This window comes from Pristiophorus japonicus, chromosome 3, assembly GCF_044704955.1.
Source record: "Pristiophorus japonicus isolate sPriJap1 chromosome 3, sPriJap1.hap1, whole genome shotgun sequence".
NCBI classification, from domain to species: Eukaryota; Metazoa; Chordata; class Chondrichthyes; family Pristiophoridae; genus Pristiophorus; species Pristiophorus japonicus.
In genome coordinates, this window is record NC_091979.1 from 5,327,200 (window position 1) to 5,344,074 (window position 16,875).

At 47.0% G+C, this 16,875-nt stretch overlaps 1 protein-coding gene and 1 long non-coding RNA gene across 3 annotated transcripts in view; one reads left to right on the forward strand and one right to left on the reverse strand.

The window, feature by feature from the left end:
* The window catches only part of LOC139259643 (uncharacterized), a 146,786-nt gene that overhangs the window by 31,601 nt on the left and 98,310 nt on the right, over positions 1-16,875 (forward strand). The window lies entirely within an intron of this gene.
* LOC139259640 (villin-1-like) overlaps positions 1-16,875 on the reverse strand; it is a 145,455-nt gene that overhangs the window by 1,346 nt on the left and 127,234 nt on the right. For both annotated transcript variants that reach the window (XM_070875149.1, XM_070875150.1), the window contains exons 15-19: positions 15,923-16,068; positions 12,601-12,745; positions 9,729-9,917; positions 5,086-5,151; positions 347-487 (exon numbers count right to left, since the gene is read on the reverse strand). In XM_070875149.1, coding sequence (XP_070731250.1) covers positions 347-487; positions 5,086-5,151; positions 9,729-9,917; positions 12,601-12,745; positions 15,923-16,068 — 687 coding nt within the window. The remainder of the gene's footprint in view (positions 1-346; positions 488-5,085; positions 5,152-9,728; positions 9,918-12,600; positions 12,746-15,922; positions 16,069-16,875) is intronic.

Sequence of the window (16,875 nt, forward strand, 5' to 3'; positions counted from 1 at the left end):
TGCAAGACCATCAGCAGGTCGGGGCCATTGGAGGGAGCAGTGTGCGGCAGAGATTGTGAAAGGGGCTATAAAGATGCAAGTTGTTTCTTTTCCAAGACGGAGGGGGTTTTTCCCGCTATGCTCATGAGGTACCTAGCAAAACAAAGATGCCAATGCCTCAGTTCTTTCCCCAAACACTGGGCCCATTAGCGAGCGTGCCCAGATGCAGCAGACATTTTGTTCGGCCTCCCCCTCTAACCGCACCCTCCCCACCCATTCTGCTTTCTCTCCAAATATCTCTCTCTCTTCCTCTCTGATGCAACCTGCCTCTGCTTAAGGCAAAGTCCAACAATGTTGCCCAACTCACCTCCTTCCTGGTTGGATCTACTCCCTCAGGCAGCTCCTCACTGTCCTTATTGATCAGTTTCTCTGCTGGATAGGCCTTGAAGGATTCTTTAACCTGCGATAAGTTGTTGTAACTGGTAGAAATTTGGATTTTCTTCATGTCCTGGGAGGCGGCAAGGAAAAAAAGGAGAACACACGATTAGCCAAACTGGAAGCAATACGGTGGAGGAGGATTTCCTGGAGTGCATAAGGGATGGTTTTCTAGACCAATATGTCGAGGAACCAACTAGGGATGAGGCCATCTTAGACTGGGTGTTGTGTAATGAGAGAGGATTAATTAGCAATCTCATTGTGCGAGGCCCCATGGGGAAGAGTGACCATAATATGGTGGAATTCTGCATTAGGATGGAGAATGAAACAGTTAATTCAGAGACCATGGTCCAGAACTTAAAGAAGGGTAACTTTGAAGGTATGAGGCGTGAATTGGCTAGGATAGATTGGCGAATGATACTTAAGGGGTTGACTGTGGATGGGCAATGGCAGACATTTAGAGACCGTATGGATGAATTACAACAATTGTACATTCCTGTCTGGCGTAAAAATAAAAAAGGGAAGGTGGCTCAACCGTGGCTATCAAGGGAAATCAGGGATAGTATTAAAGCCAAGGAAGTGGCATACAAATTGGCCAGAAATAGCAGCGAACCTGGGGACTGGGAGAAATTTAGAACTCAGCAGAGGAGGACAAAGGGTTTGATTAGGGCAGGGAAAATGGAGTACGAGAAGAAGCTTGCAGGGAACATTAAGGCGGATTGCAAAAGTTTCTATAGGTATGTAAAGAGAAAAAGGTTAAAGACAAACGTAGGTCCCCTGCAGTCAGAATCAGGGGAAGTCATAACGGGGAACAAAGAAATGGCAGACCAATTGAACAAGTACTTTGGTTCAGTATTCACTAAGGAGGACACAAACAACCTTCCGGATATAAAAGGAGGAGGAACTGAGGGAAATCTTTATTAGTCGGGAAATTGTGTTGGGGAAATTGATGGGATTGAAGGCCAATAAATCCCAGAGTACTTAAGGAGGTGGCCTTGGAAATAGCGGATGCATTGACAGTCATTTTCCAACATTCCATTGACTCTGGATCAGTTCCTATCGAGTGGAGGGTAGCCAATGTAACCCCACTTTTTAAAAAAGGAGAGAGAAAACAGGGAATTATAGACCGGTCAGCCTGACCTCAGTAGTGGGTAAAATGATGGAATCAATTATTAAGGATGTCATAGCAGCGCATTTGGAAAATGGTGACATGATAGGTCCAAGTCTGCATGGATTTGTGAAAGGGAAATCATGCTTGACAAATCTTCTGGAATTTTTTTGAGGATGTTTCCAGTAAAGTAGACAAAGGAGAACAAGTTGATGTGGTATATTTGGACTTTCAAAAGGCTTTCGACAAGGTCCCACACAGGAGATTAATGTGCAAAGTTAAAGCACATGGGATTGGGGGTAGTGTGCTGACGTGGATTGAGAACTGGTTGTCAGACAGGAAGCAAAGAGTAGGAGTAAATGGGTACTTTTCCAGAATGGCAGGCAGTGAGTAGTGGGGTACCGCAAGGTTCTGTGCTGGGGCCCCAGCTGTTTACATTGTACATTAATGATTTAGACAAGGGGATTAAATGTAGTATCTCCAAATTTGCAGATGACACTAAGTTGGGTGGCAGTGTGAGCTGCGAGGAGGATGCTATGAGGCTGCAGAGTGACTTGGATAGGTTAGGTGAGTGGGCAAATGCATGGCAGATGAAGTATAATGTGGATAAATGTGAGGTTATCCACTTTGGTGGTAAAAACAGAGAGACAGACTATTATCTGAATGGTGACAGATTAGGAAAAGGGAAGGTGCAGCGAGACCTGGGTGTCATGGTACATCAGTCATTGAAGGTTGGCATGCAGGTACAGCAGGTGGTTAAGAAAGCAAATGGCATGTTGGCCTTCATAGCGAGGGGATTTGAGTACAGGGGCAGAGAGTTGTTGCTACAGTTGTACAGGGCCTTGGTGAGGCCACACCTGGAGTATTGTGTACAGTTTTGGTCTCCTAACTTGAGGAAGGACATTCTTGCTATTGAGGGAGTGCAGCGAAGATTCACCAGACTGATTCCCGGGATGGTGGGACTGACCTATCAAGAAAGACTGGATCAACTGGGCTTGTATTCACTGGAGTTCAGAAGAGTGAGAGGGGACCTCATAGAAACGTTTAAAATTCTGACGGGTTTGGACAGGTTGGATGCAGGAAGAATGTTCCCAATGTTGGGGAAGTCCAGAACCAGGGGTCACAGTCTAAGGATAAGGGGTAAGCCATTTAGGACCGAGATGAGGAGAAACTTCTTCACCTAGAGAGTGGTGAACCTGTGGAATTCTCTACCACAGAAAGTAGTTGAGGCCAATTCACTAAATATATTCAAAAGGGAGTTAGATGAAGTCCTTACTACTCGGGGGATCAAGGGGTATGGCGAGAAAGCAGGAAGGGGGTACTGAAGTTTCATGTTCAGTCATGAACTCATTGAATGGCGGTGCAGGCTAGAAGGGCTGAATGGCCTGCTCCTGCACCTATTTTCTATGTTTCTATGGGAGGAGTCTTAAAGTATCAGCTGTGGCTCAGTAGGTAGCACTCTCACCTCAGAGTCAGAAGATTGTGGGTTCAACTCAAGTCCCACTCCAGAGACTCGAGCACAAAAATATAGGCACTCCAGTGCAGTGCTGAGGGAATGCTGCACGGTCAGAGGTGCCGTCTTTCAGATGAGAGGTTAAACTGAGGCCCCATCTGCCGTCTCGGGTGGGCGCAAGAGATCCTAGAACACTATTTCGAAATGCAGAAGAATTCCCCTCCCCGGTGTCCTGGCCAATAATTATCCCTCAACCAACATCACCAAAACAACTTGCGTTTAACGTAGTAAAACGTCCCTTGGAGGGATTTGAAAAGAAGGATGAGAATTTTATTTTAAAAATGACGCATTGCTTAACTGGGAGGCAATGTAGGTCAGCAAGTTGGGATACAGGCGGCAGAGTTTTGGATAAGCCTATGTTTACGGAGGGTGGAAGATGGGTGGCTAGCCAGGTGTACATTGGAATGGTCAAGTCTTGAGATAACAGAAAGGAGTGGACGAGGGTTTCAGTAGCAGATGAGCTGAGGCAGAAGGCAGAGTCAGGTGATTGTACAGAGGTGGAAATAGGTAGTCTTAGCGATTGCATGGATAAACATCTCATGGTTGTTTGTGCGCAAATTGGCTGCCGCGTTTCCTACATTACAACAGTGACTACACGCCAAAAAAAGTACTTCATTGGCTGCAAAGTGCTTTGGGACATCCTGAGGTGGTAAGGGGTGGGGGGCGCTATATAAACACAAGTTCTTTCTTTTTCTTCCTTTCAACTTGCCGTTGGCACATCAGTAACAATACCACACCACATGGTGGCACTTCTGCAGAAGCCATGAAGATCAGCAAGGTCCCATGATCCATAGTCTATGCCCAAGTGCTGCGGCAGATCAGTTATTTGTGTGTGTGTGGGGGGAGGAAAGCAAGGAAAGAAGGCAGGCAAGAACAGCCATAGTTCCCAGTCTAGATTGCTCTGCACTGCTCTTGGAGAGAGGACACACAAAAAGGACCAGTGACTGAGCTCCCAAACAGCAACAACTTGTTTTACGACGTTAAAGGCGCTGTATAAATACAGCCCAAGGCGCTTCACAAGAGTGTTAGAAAACAAAACAAATACATTTGACACCGAGGCACACAAGAAGAAATTACGGCAAATGACCAACAGCTTGGTCTTAGAGGTAGGTTTAAAAGGAGCCTCTTGGAGGAAAGAGAGGCGGAGAGGTTTAGGGAGGGAGTTCCAGAGCTTGGGGCCCAAGCAGCTGAAGGCATGGCCACCGATGTTTGAGCGATTATAATCAGGGATGTTCAAGAGGGCAGAATTAGAGGAACGTGGACCTCTCGTGGGGTTGCAGGAGATGACAGAGATAGGGAGGGGGCGAGACCATGGAGAGAATTGTAAACAAGGATGAGAATTTTGAAATTGAGACATTGCTTAACCGGGAGCTAAGTCGGTCAGCGAGCACAGAAATTCCTGTGTTGTACAGGACCATGCTTAACATTTTCTCAGCATTGGTGGGAATGCTCACCTGCGTATATCCTCTCAAGTGGTGCCCCCGCCCCCGCCCCCCCACCCCGCTCTTTCCCCATAGCCCTACAAATTTTCCCCCTTCAGTATTTAGCAAATTCCCTTTTGAAAGTTACTATTGAATCGGCTTCCACCGCCCTTTCAGGCAGCGTGTTCCAGATCATAACTCGCTGCGTTTATTAAAAAAAATCATCTCCCCTCTGGTTCTGTTGGCAATTATCTTAAATCTGTGCCCTCTGGTTACCGATCCTCCTGCCACTGGAAACTGTTGCTCTTTATTTGCTCTATCAAAACCTTTCATGATTTTGAACACCTCTATTAAATCTTCCCTTAACCTGCTCTGCTCTAAGGGGAGACACCCCAGCTTCTCCGGTCTCGCCACATAACTGAAATCCTTCATCCCTGGTACCATTCTCCTCTGCACCCTCTTCAAGGCCTTTCTAACCAGTTCACATGAAAGGTCATCAACCTGAAACGTTAACCCGGTTTCTCTTGCCACAGATGCTGCCGGACCTGTTGAGTGTTTTCCAGACTTTGTTTTTAAACCAAAGTGCTCTTGTATTATTGTTCAAATTATGCGGCGAAGACCTCGCTTACCTGCATCAGTTCCTCAATAATGTAAGGATCGTCCAGCCCCATCTTCAGCTCTTCATATTTCTCATCCTTGGAAAAAGAATAAAGTGTGAGCACGTTAGAAGCCAGGCTCGCACAAGACTCTCAGTGCAGTGCTGAGGGAGACTGGTACATCAGTCATTGAAAGTTGGCATGCAGGTACAGCAGGCGGTGAAGGCGGCAAATGGCATGTTGGCCTTCATAGCTAAGGGATTTGAGTATAGGAGCAGGGAGGTCTTACTGCAGTTGTACAGGGCCTTGGTGAGGCCTCACCTGGATTATTATGTTCAGTTTTGGTCTCCTAATCTGAGAAAGGACGTTCTTGCTATTGAGGGAGTGCAGCAAAGGTTCACCAGATTGATTCCTGGGATGGCAAGACTGACATATGGAGGAGAGACTGGATCAACTGGGCTTGTATCCATTGGAGTTTAGATGAATGAGAGGAGATTTCATAGAAACATAAAATTCTGATGGGATTGTACAGGTTAGATGCAGGAAGAATGATCCCGTTGCTGGGGAGCTCCAGAACCAGGGGTCACAGTCTAAGAATAAGGGGTAAGCCATTTAGGACCGAGATGAGGAGAAACATCTTCACTGAGTGGTTAACCTGTGAAATTCTCTACCGCAGAGAGTTGTTGAGGCCAGTTCATTAGATATATTCAAAAGGGAGTTAGATATGGCCCTTGCAGCCAAAGGGATCAAGGGGTATGGAGAGAAAGCAGGAAAGGGGTACTGAAGTTGAATGATCAGCCATGATCTTATTGAATGGTGGTGCAGGCTCGAAGGGCCGTATGGCCTACTCCTGCACCTATTTTCTATGTTTCTATGGAGCGCTGCACTATCGGAGGTGCTGTCTTTCAGAGTTGACGTTAATCAGAAACCTCGTCTGCCCCCTCAGGTGGACGCAAAAACCCCACAACCGTTCTTCCGAAGAAGAACAACAGGGGGAGTTCTCCCTGGTGTCCTGGGCTAATAATTATCCCTCAACCAACATGACAGATTATCTGGTCATTTATTTCATTGCTGTTTGTGGGAGCTTGCTGTGTGCAAATTGGCTGCCGCATTTCCGACATTATAACAGTGACTACACTTAAAAAAAAAAGTACCTCATTGGTTGTGAGGCACTTTGGGATGTTTGGGGGTCATGAAGGCGCTTTGTTAGCCCATATTATTAAACTCCTCTCATCAGATACGGTCCTCCTACCCTTCAGATCTGGTGTCATCACCCCCCCGCCCGCACCTCTCAAAAAACCCACCGTCGCTGCAAACTGCCTTCCCATCACCAACCTCCCGTTCACCTCCAAAGTTCTCGAATGTGTTGTGGCCTCCCAAATCCATGCCCAGCTTTTCTGCAATGCCGGTTTGAACCCCTCCACTCAGGTTTCCGCCTGCCACAGTACTGAAATGGCCCTCAAAGTCAGAGATAACATCCTACGTGACTGTGGTAAACTATCCCTCCTCAATACTACAGCTGAGGCCTAACCAGTGTTTTAGAACGGTTTAGTTACTTGCTTTTCCCACTCTATTCCTACATTTATAAAGCCAAAGATCCCATATATTTTTTTTAAATAAAAGGCTTTACTGACTTATCCTGTCACCTTCATAAATGAGTGTATGTGAACCCCAGGTCTCTGTTACAGCATCCCATTAAAATTGAAAGGTTTTTTAACCCCCCTAAATTGGCCAGATATTTCTTACCTTGAGCTTGCAAGGGAGAGGCAGCGGGTGATGTACATCGCTGTAACATGTCTGGATGGGCAGGGGGCTCAATGCACAAGAGTGTCTTTCTCCGTCCAACCATGTAGCTACTGTTAGGGGGCCGATAGACTACTCCCACCAGTGACTTTTTCCCCTTATTATTCCTCATGTCCACCCAAACTGATTCAACATCTTGATCCTTTGAGCCAATATCGTTACTCACCAACGCACGGATCTCAATAGAGCTACCCCACCTCCTTTTCCTTTCTGTCTGTCCTTCCGATTGTCAAATACCCCTGAATATTCAGTTCCCAGCCTTGGTCAACCTTGCAACCACGTCTCTGTAATGGCTATCAGATCATACCCATTTGTATCTATTTGTGCCATCAACTCATCTATTTTGTTACGAATGCTGCGTGCAGATAGAGCTTTTAAAACTTTTTTTAAAAAAAAGAACCATTTTTTCCTGCTTTGACCTCACTTTGATTCACCATTACGTTTATACATTCTGTCCCTTCCAGTCACGCTCTGGGTTTCATTTCCTCCAGTGCTACCCTGCTCTATTGCCTTCTCTTTGACTTTTTTAAATTCTGCTCATCTGATCCCTTCCCCCCACTATTTAATTTAAAGCCCTCTCTACAGCTCTAGTTATTCGATTCACCAGGACCCTAGTCCCAGCATAGTCGAAGTGAAGCCCGTCCCGACAGAACAGCTCCCTCTTACCCCAGTACTGGTGCCAGTGTCCCAGGAACCAAACCCCATTTCTCCCACATCAGTCTTTGAGCCACGTGTTTAACTCTCTGATCTTATTTACCCTGTGCAAATTTGTTCGTGGCTCAGGTAGTAATCCAGAGATTATTAACTTTGTGGTTCTGCTTTTTAATTTGGCCCCAAGCTGTTCATACTCCCTCAGCAGAACCTCTTTCTTTGTCCTATCTATGTCATTGGTACCTACATGGACCACGATAACTGGATCTTCCCCCTCCTATTCCAAGTTCCTCTCCAGCCCAGAGATATCATCCTTAACCCTGGCACCGGGTAGGCAACACAGCCTTCAGGACTCACGCTCTCAGCTGCAGAGAACCTTATCTATCCCCCTAATGATACTGTCCCCTACCACTACAACATTTCTTTCTCCTCCCCCCCTCACTTGAATGGCCCCCTGTACCACGGTGCTGTGGTCAGTTTGCTCATCCTCTCGGCAGCTACTGCTCTCGTCCACACAGGGAGTAAGAGCCCTGAACCTGTTGGACAAGAGCAAGGGCCAAGGCTCCTCCATCACCACATCCTGGATTGCCATACCTTCCTCACTTGTAGTCACACCCTCCTGTCCCTGACCATAAGAACATAATAAGAACATAAGAATTAGGAACAGGAGTAGGCCATCTAGCCCCTCGAGCCTGCTCCGCCATTCAACAAGATCATGGCTGATCTGGCCGTGGACTCAGCTCCACTTACCCGCCCGCTCCCCGTAACCCTTAATTCCCTTATTGGTTAAAAATCTATCTGTGACTTGAATACATTCAATGAGCTAGCCTCAACTGCTTCCTTGGGCAGAGAATTCCACAGATTCACAACCCTCTGGGAGAAGAAATTCCTTCTCAACTTGGTTTTAAATTGGCTCCCCTGTATTTTGAGGCTGTGCCCCCTAGTTTTAGTCTCCCCGACCAATGGAAACAACCTCTCTCTGCCTCTATTTTGTCTATCCCTTTTATGGACCATGGACCAAATCCGAATTAATTAGTCTAATTGGTGTGACTACCTCCTGGAGCACAGTGTCCAAGTAACTCTTCCCCTCCCAGATATGTTGTAGAGTCTGCAGTTCAGACCCCAGCTCTTCAACGTGGAGCTGAAGTTCCTCGAGCTGCAGATGTGGTCGCCGTGGACCTCAATGGGTTCAAACAGCAGAAACACATCTCCTGCCCTGCCATCCAAATGTATTTAATTAAAGTTTTGCTTTTCGTCCCAGCTCTCAATTCAAACCAATGCCCCAGAAAAGCGAGGGTAACTCACCGACGAATCACTTCCCTTCTTTCCTGTAACGTCACGCTTTGATTTTGCTTCTTTCTACTTTTGGTCTTCAGCTGGGTTGGTGCCATTTGGGCTGGCTCTGGGAGGTCCGCTGCTTCCCTCGCGCTGCTTGGTGATGTGTTGCTCGGGTCTCGCGCGCTTTTCAGAATGGCTGCTAAACTGCTTCTCGGAGCAGGAGTAATTCGGCCCTTCGATCCTGCTCGGTCATTCAATATCATGGCTGATCCTCATCCTCAACTCCACTTTCCCGCCTTATCCCTCGATTTTGTAGAGTCCAAAAATCTATCGCTCTCAGTCTTGAATATACTCAACGACTGAGCATCCACAGCCCTCTGGGGTAGAGAATTCCAATGCTTCACAACCCTCAGTGAAGAAATTTCTTCTCATCTCAGTCTCAGGATAAGGGGTCCACCAGTTAGGACTGTGACCCCTGGTTCTAGACTCTCCAGTCAGGGGAAACCTAGTCTCCTCATTAATCTAGTCAAGCCCCCTCAGAATTTTATATGTTTTCATGAGATCACCTGTCTTTCTTCTAAACACCAGAGAGTATAGGCCCATTCTACTCAACCTCTCCTCATGGGACAAGCCTCTCATCCCAGGGATCAATCTAGTTCCTTGGGTAGTATATCCTTCCTTGGGTAGTATATCCTTCCTTGGGTAAGGAGACCAAAACTATGCCCAGTACTCCAGGTCTCACCAGAGCCCTGTACAATAGCAGCAAGACTTCCTTCCTCTTGTACTCCAAACCCCTCGCAATAAAGGCCAACATACCATTTCCCTTCCCAATTGCTTGCAGTACATCAAGCACCTTTTTAGGTACAGCACGAGTTAGCTGGAAAGTGAAGTGCTTGAAGTTTGAGTCCCATGAACATGTCTGCACACAAAAGACACCTACTCACAGTCCAATGATGTTGGTCCCAGGCCATGAACCAACCAGTGAAAGTTGGGGGCTCAAAGCCCTGCTTGACGATCAGAATGGGGGTGCCAGCGTCACGCTTGCTTGGGTGGGTGCTGAGGTACTCCTGCGCTGTGACAACCGAATTCTTCCTCTCTGTTTCATTGGCTCCTTTACCGATCCACAGGAAAATCTGACAGGAGGAAAGAGAATGTTTAACTTCCGATGGTGCATTGACTTGAGCAAGCTGGGGCTCTTATCCTAGGGGGAGGGAGGGAAAAAGACCGAAGGGTGACCTGATAGAGATCTTTATTATGAAGTGGTTCGAAGAGATGTTTCCACTTGTGGACTCGTCCAAAACAACGGGCCAGATCGTCACCAATAAATCGAATAGGGAATTCAGGAGAAACGTCTTTACCCAGGGAGTGGAACCCGCTATCACATGGAGTGGTTGTGGCAAATAGCAGAGATGCATTTTGGGGGGGGGGGGGGGGGGGGGGGCTAGATAAGTACACGAGGGGGAAAGGAATAGAAGAATAAGCTGAGTGGGTTGGTGGGCGGGGTGAAGAGGAGCAGGCGGAGGCCCATGTGGTGCATAAACACCAGCATAGACCAACAGGGTCAAATGGTGCTGTAAAATTCTATGGAATATATCCCACCAGGCAAGGATTGACTCGGTGCAACATTCATAGAATGGTTACAGCACGGAAGGCTGCCATTCAGCCCATCGAGCCCGTGCTGGCTCTCCAAGTGCACCTCAGCCACTCACACTCCCCCGCCCTTTCCCCGTAGCCCTGCAAATCTTTTCCCTTTATTAGTACTTATCCAACTCCCTCTTGAAAGCAGTGATCGAGTCTGCCTTCACCACCCTCTCAGCGCATTCCAGATCCTAACCACTCACTGCGTAAACAAGTTGTTCCACTCCGTTTCCTGTCAGAGCCCATTCCGTATCCATACTGCCACTATCCCTTTTATTCCATGGGCTTCAACTTTGCTGCAAGCACTTTAACGAACACCTTTTGAAAATCCATGTGCACCACATCAACTGCATTGCCCTCATCAACCCTCTCTGTTACCTCATCAAAAAATTTGATCAAGTTGATTAAACACAATTTGCCTTCAACAAATCTGTGCTAGCTTTCCTCAATTAATCCACACGTGTCCAAGTGACTTAATTTTGTCCCTGATTATCCTTTCTAAAAGCTTCCCCACTACAGAGGTTAAACTGACTGGCCTGTAGTTGCTGGGTTTATCCTTACACCCTTTTTTGAACAAGGGTATAACATTTGCAATGCGCCAGTCCCCAGGCACCACCCCAGTTTTTGAGGAGGATTGGAAGATTATGGCCAGTGCCTCCACAATGTTGTCCTTCACTTCCCTCAGCATCCTAGGATGCATCTCATCCAGTCCCGGTGACTTATCTACCTGAAGTACAGCCAGCCTTTCTAGTACCTCACCTTTATCAATTTTTAATCCTATCCAGTATCTCCTCTATCTCCTCCTTCACTGTGTCTATGGTAGCAGCTTCTTCCTTGGTGAAGGCAAATGCAAAGTACTCATTTAGTACCTCAGCCATACCCCCTGCCTCTATGTATAGGTCTCCTTTTTGGTCCCTAATCAGCCAATCCCTTCCTCTTACTACCCGATTATTTATATGCCTGTAGAAGACATTGGAAGATGCACATTACATAGGAACAGGAGGAGGCCATTCAGCCCCTCGAGCCTGTTCCGCCACTCAATGAGATCATAGCTGCTCTGTATCCCAACTCCATTTAATCTCCTTCGTTCCATATCTCTCAATACCCTTAACTGGCCACGTGAGATTACATCATGCACTGCATTTGACCACGCTCGATCAGCTCCGATGGACGGGCCACATTAGTGTCGGGCATGCAGACAGACTCCCGAAACAAGCACTCTACTCCGAGCTACGTCACGGCAGGCGAGTTCCAGGTGGACAGAGAAAACGCTTCAAGGACACCCTCAAAACCTTCTTGATAAAATGTAACATCCCCACCGACACATGGGAATCTCTGGCCCAAGACTGCTCAAAGTAGGGGAGAAGCAGCCGGGAAGGTGCCGAACACTGTCGGGAGCACATGGAAGCCAAGTACAAACAACAGAAGGACCGTACGACAACCCAAGAACCCCACCCACTTGTGACAGAGTCTGTAAATGCCGCTCTGGTCTCAGTCATCTTAGAACTCACTTTAGTGTGGAACTAAATCATCCTCGACTCCGGCGGACTGAAGAAGAGAAGATGATTTAAAATTAAGTCAGCACCCAGCGAACAAGACAGAGTCCGAGGCCAGGACTGATGCAGGATCAGAGATTTATTCTGAACCCAGAGACGAGATGGGCATTACAGACAATGGAGAGATTTTATGCATTATGATTACATTTCCACCCCTCCCCCCCGCAATAAGGAGTACAGTAGCATAGTAATCATGTTACTGGGCTAGTCATCCAGAGGCTAATGATCCAGAGACACGAGTTAAAATCCCACCACGACAGCTGGGGAATTTAAATTCAGTTAATAAAATAAATCTGGACTAAAAAGCTAGCATCAGTAATGGTGATCATGAAACTAACAGATTGATTTACTAATGTCCTTTAGGGAAGGAAATCTGCCGTCCTTACCTGGTCTGGCCGATATGTGACTCCAAATCCATAGCAATGTAGCTGACTCGTAACTGCCCCCTGAAATGGCCCAGCAAGCCACAGAGTTGTACCAAAATGCTACAAAGACAGACTGTAGCGGTTGAAGAAGTTGGCTCACCATTGCCACCTTCAAAAGGCACTTAGGGACAGGCAATAAATGCTGGCCTTGCCAGTGATGCCCACATGCCATGAACGAATATTTAAAAAAGAAATACCTGTTCCCAGGTGTCCAAAAGCATGACATCGTCATCATCAAGGTCATCCTGGGAGAAGTCCGCGATCTCTGTGGCAATGAAGCGCCCAGTCTGGTTGGAGCATTCAAAGAGGCGGGGAGAGACATCCTGATACTCCTCTTGTAACCTGAAATGAAGAGTGTGACTTGTAATGACCATGGTATTCGATCGAATCAATTACAGATCAGCACCACCTTTAGTGCCAATTTCTCCCAACCCAACATAGGAACAGGAGGAGGGCATTCAGCCAGAGGCCTGTACCTCCGCCATTTCAGTAGATCGTTGCTGATCTGTGCCTTATCTCCACATCCCTCGATACCCTCACCCAAGCAAAAGCTAATCGATCTCAAGTCTTGAACACCCCAATTGACCCCCATCATCCAGTCTTTTTTTTTTTGGGGGGGGGGGGGGGGCAGTGGGGAGGAGGAGAGGAACGGGGAGCGAGAAAGAGGGTTCGAGATTTCCACCACCCTTTGAGAAAAAGTGCTTCCTGATTTTCTGTTTAAATGGCCCAGCTCTAACTTTAAGATTGTGCCTCGCTTGTACTGGATTCCCCCACCAGAGGGAATAGTTTCTCTCTAGCTCCCCTATCTGTAATGGATGCACCGGTGAGCATGCTCACAGGCCTGTGGAGCTGTTGCACTGAGTGGCTTGGCCAGTCTTGTGAGGTTCACAAGGCTCAATAAAACCCAGTTAATTGAGTTCAGGCTCTCCACGATGAGGCGTGCAGTTGTGAGCCTGGATGAACTGGTCGGGTTCAGTTTGATTATTTGCAAAGGTTTAACAAGCCAGCGAGTTCCTTACAGCAAATGTGCAGCTATAAATTCTTAAGCAAAGAACCCATGAAACAAATACACTCCGTTATCAAATCCTTTAAAACACCTCGATCAGATCACCTCCCAAACTATTAAACTCCAGGGAATACAAGCCAGGTTTGTGCAACCTGCCCTCATAATTTAACCCCCTGGAAATGTGGCCAATGTTCTAAGGCATCTTGTTCCTTCATAGCTTGCATCCAACTTACTCCACAACTATGTTTTGAGGGGAATTTGCTCGGACAGTCAGAAAAAGGAAGAACTTGCATTTTCTATGTAGCATCGTACACAACCTCAGGACGTCCCAAAGTGACGTTGATTGAGGGATAAACTTTGGCCAAGACACCGGGGATAACTCCCCTGCTCTTCTTCAAATTAGTGCCATGGGGTGTTTTACGTCCACCGGAGCGCAGACAGGGCCTCGGTTTAACGTCTCATCTGAAAGGCGGCACCTCCGACAGTGCAGCACTTCCTCAGCACTGCACTGGAGTGTCAGCCTGGATTATGTGCTGAAGTCTCACTGGAACCCACGACCACTTGACTCCAAGGCGAGAGCGTTACCCACTGAGCCACGGCTGACATATTAAGAGCGTGCAAGTACCCATAAAGGGAATGGTAGCATAGTGGTAATTTTACTGGACCAGTAATCCAGAGGCCTGCATTAATGGCCTGGGGGCACAAGTTCAAATCCCACCACGGCAGCTGGGGAATTTAAATTCAGTTAAATAAATCTGGAATAATAAAAAAAAACTAATGTCAGTAATGTTGGCCATGAAACTACTGGATTGTCGTAATAACCCATCTGGTTCACTAATGCCCCATTAGGGAAGGAAATCTGCCATCTTTACCAGCCTGACATCGGTAGTGGGGAAAATGTTGGAATCAATTATTAAAGATAAAATAGCAGCGCATTTGGAAAACAGTGACAGGATCGGTCCAAGTCAGCATGGATTTATGAAAGGAAAATCCTGCTTGACAAATCTTCTAAAATTTTTTGAGGATGTAACTAGTAGAGCGGACAAGGGAGAACTAGTGGATGTGGTTTATCTGTACTTTCAAAAAGCTTTTGACAAGGTCCCACACAAGAGATTGGTGTGCAAAATCAAAGCACATGGTATTGAGGGCAATATTGACGTGGATAGAGAACTGGTTGGCAGACAGGAAGCAGAGAGTCGGGATAAACGGGTCCTTTTCAGAATGGCAGGCTGTGACTAGTGGGGTACAGCAAGGTTCAGTGCTGGGACCCCAGCTATTTACAATATACATTAATGATATAGACGAAGGAATTGAGTGTAATATCTCCAAGTTTGCAGATGACACTAAGCTGGGTGGCGGTGTGAGCTGTGAGGAGGATGCGAAGAGGCTGCAGGGTGACTTAGACAGGTTAGGTGAATGCATGGCAGATGCAGTATAATGTGGATAAATGTGAGGTGATCCACTTTAGTGGCAAAAACAGGAAGGCAGATCATCATCTGAATGGTGACAGATTAGTAAAAGGAGAGGTGCAACGAGACCTGGGTGTCATGGTACATCAGTCATTGAAAGTTGGCATGCAGGTACAGCAGCCAGTGAAGGCGGCAAATGGCATGTTGGCCTTCATAGCGAAAGGAATTGAGTACAGGAGCAGGGAGGTCTTACTGCAGTTGTACAGGGCCTTGATGAGGCCACACCTTGAATATTGTGTACAGTTTTGGTCTCCTAATCAGAGGAAGGACATTCTTGCTATTGAGGGAGTGCAGCGAAGGTTCACCAGACTGATTCCTGGGATGGCAGGATTGACATATGAAGAAAGATTGGATCGACTAGGCTTATATTCATTGGAATTTAGACGAATGAGGGGATCTCATAGGAACATAAAATTCTGACAGGATTAGACAGGTTAGATGCAGGAAGAATGTTCCCAATGTTGGGAAAGTCGAGAACCAGGGGTCACAGTCTAAGGATAAGGGGTAAGCCATTTAGGACCGAGAGGAGGAGAAACTTCTTCACTCACAGAATTATGAACCTGTGGCATTCTCTACCACAGAAAGTTGTTGAGGCCAGTTCGTTAGATATATTCAAAAGGGAGTTAGATGTGGCTCTTACGGCTAAAGGGATCAAGGGGTATGGAGAGAAAGCAGGAAAGGGGTACTGAGGTTGTGTGATCAGCCATGATCATATTGAATGGTGGTGCAGACTCGAAGGGCCGAACAACCTACTCCTGCACCTATTTTCTATGTTTCTATGTTTCTAATGCCCCATTAGGGAAGGAAATCTGCCATCCTTACCCAGTCTGGCCTATGTGTGACTCCAGACCCACAGCAATGTGATTGACTCTTAACTGCTCTCTGAAATGGCAGCTCACCACCACCACCTTCTCAAGGGCAATTAGGGATGGGCAATAAATGCTGGCTTTGCCACTGATGCATACATCCCATGAACAATCCCTGTTTGACATACTTGTCCAAATATTAACATGGTGGCCTTTTCTTCAGCAGGTAAGGACCTACCTTTTAGAGTTGGCGTAGGGTGCTTTCCCTCCAAGAGAGATCCAGAAATCAGTGGGTTCCTGGCCCTCGTACACGTTCTGCTTGTCCCTCTTGGAGATGGTGTCAGCCACACTCTTGGCCACTTCTCGCTCATCACCGCTGCATCCCTACAACACAACCAGAGTGCTTACAGGGACCATGAAAGGAAGAGATACACCCCTTTTATTATGTCTGCACCTCTCATACTAATGAATGACTCCATGGGGCAATGTGTTGTACTCAAACTGTCGTGACCTTGGTCCTTCATTCCAAACTCCAGCGTGAGGCACAAGCATGGTGGGCAGCCTTTTATACTGGGCCCTGCCACCAGGGCAGGAAACCCCCGGTCTCCACCAGTTGTACCCTCTAGTGGTGCCAGCATGTATATACACAGTGTAAACCTTATTGATGGTACATCAGGTAAACAAGTCTCCATCTTATGCAACCACAGAGCACATACATAGTCTGCATATACAACACCTTTGTTCCTTCCTTCTCCCACCTTGTCACCAATATTCTTTGCCTTTACCTACCCTGAAAGCATCGACTTTTAGAACATAAACAGGAGCAGGAGTAGGCCATACGGTCTCTCGAGCCTGCTCCGCCATTCAATAAGATCATGGCTAGTCTGATCATGGACTCAGGTCCACTTCCCTGCCCGCTCCCCATAACCCCTCATCGGTTAAGAAACTGTCTATTTCCGTCTTAAATTTATTCAATGACCCAGCTTCCACAGCTCTCTGAGGCAGCGAATTCCAGATTTACAACCCTCAGAAGAAATTTCTCCTCAGTTTTAAATGGGTGGCCCCTTATTCCAAGATTATGCCCCCTAGTTCTAGTCTCCCCCATCAGTGGAAACATCCTCTCTGCATCCACCTCGTCAAGCCCCCTCATAATCTTATACGTTTCGATAAGATCACCTCATTCACCTACTC